General features: G+C 31.7%; 1 protein-coding gene across 1 annotated transcript; it reads left to right on the plus strand.

Moving 5' to 3' along the window:
• Positions 1–440: 440 nt before the first annotated feature.
• On the plus strand, positions 441–1001 carry LOC131649993 (F-box/kelch-repeat protein At3g23880-like). The gene has a single exon (XM_058919738.1). It carries the CDS (start codon positions 441–443, stop codon positions 999–1001), a length of 561 nt encoding a protein of 186 aa, XP_058775721.1.
• Positions 1002–1458: the final 457 nt, after the last annotated feature.

The following is a 1458-nucleotide window of genomic DNA, read 5'->3' on the forward strand; positions in this document are numbered from 1 at the left end:
CCGGATCAACCCGCTTAAACTCCCGTCAAAAACCTCTAAACCTTGATCTCTTGTCTATTTCAATTTATTTAAGTTTAATTTTTGGTCTGATTTTGATTGTCTTACTTTTATCATATCATTATAAAAATATACAAATTTAAATAAATAATGATATTATGATTTATAATAATTGGTCATTAATAACATAAATTATTGAAAATAAATTAGATCAAATTAATTGATTTTGTTTAGTTTTAAAAAATCAAATTAATTTAATAGATTTGATTTTTCTTAAAGAGGAAGATAATAATTTATTCATAATGGAATTGAGTTTCAAAAAGCCCAATCCAAATTAAAAAAATAAATCTTATTTATGCCTCCATCTATGCCAGGCGCCAGCGAAAACAATTCAACTTGTATCTTGTAACCTAACAAGTACGAACTCGCACCGGCTGCTTGCGATGTATTTCCACAATCATCATAACGACAAAGTTTTCACTCAACCTCTTTCTATGAATAGCAATAAATCATGTTCCCAATTGCCGGAAGAACTCATCATCGAGATTCTCCTCAGACTTCCGGTAAGATCCCTCCATCAATTCAAATGCATTTCTAAATTATGGAAAACTCTAATTTCAGATCCGCAATTTGTAAAGCGCCATCTTCAAATTTCAACCGCTAATCCAAGTTTAACCCACCAGCGATTATACTTTTCTCAGTTGAAAAAACCCGACAAAATCGTATATTATCCTTTAAAGCCATTATTCGAAAACCTATTACCTCCGGTTAGCTTCAGCAGCATCATGGAGAAACAATATAGTATTATAGGTTCATATAATGGGTTGTTGTGTTTGTACAATGTATATGAACGTTGTGTCATGCTGCGTAATCCTTCTATCATGTTCGAATCCAAAAAATCTCCACCAGTTTCCCTTGATTGGACTATCCAACATCATGGCTTTGGATATGATCAAGTTAATAACAAGTACAAAGTATTACTTGCTATGCCTTTAGAAGAATGATCATGCTTTGACCAAAATTTATATCTTTGGTGAAGATTCTTGGAAAACCATTCCGAATTTTCCTACATCCCGTGCGCCCTTGAGGTTGTCAGCGAAATTTGTGAGAAGCACTTTTAATTGGATAGTTGAAAAAAGAGATGTTATTTCTAATCAAACTGTGATTCTTTCCTTTGATTTGGGAAATGAGACTTACAAGGAAATCTTAATGCCTCAAGAGAAAATGGTGTTATTCTTCTTATGAACTCAGATAGTTATCAATTTGTCTTATATAACTTAAATAGTGGTAAGTTGGACTATTTATTGGAAGATACCTACAATTTTAGGTTTAATCTGCATATTTGCTCTGAGAGTCTTATATCAGTGACATGGTAATTCATATTTGTGAAACCTTTTAAGTTTTACATACATGACTTTTAATTAAAATGGGTTTACTTTTGCTTCATATCTTGTTATGTTG

Source organism: Vicia villosa, linkage group LG1, assembly GCF_029867415.1.
Source record: "Vicia villosa cultivar HV-30 ecotype Madison, WI linkage group LG1, Vvil1.0, whole genome shotgun sequence".
NCBI lineage: Eukaryota > Viridiplantae > Streptophyta > Magnoliopsida > Fabales > Fabaceae > Vicia > Vicia villosa.

Coding starts and splice junctions, on each gene's coding strand:
- LOC131649993 (XM_058919738.1), top strand. CDS start 441: ATGTATTTCCACAATCATCATAACGACAAAGTTTTCACTCAACCTCTT.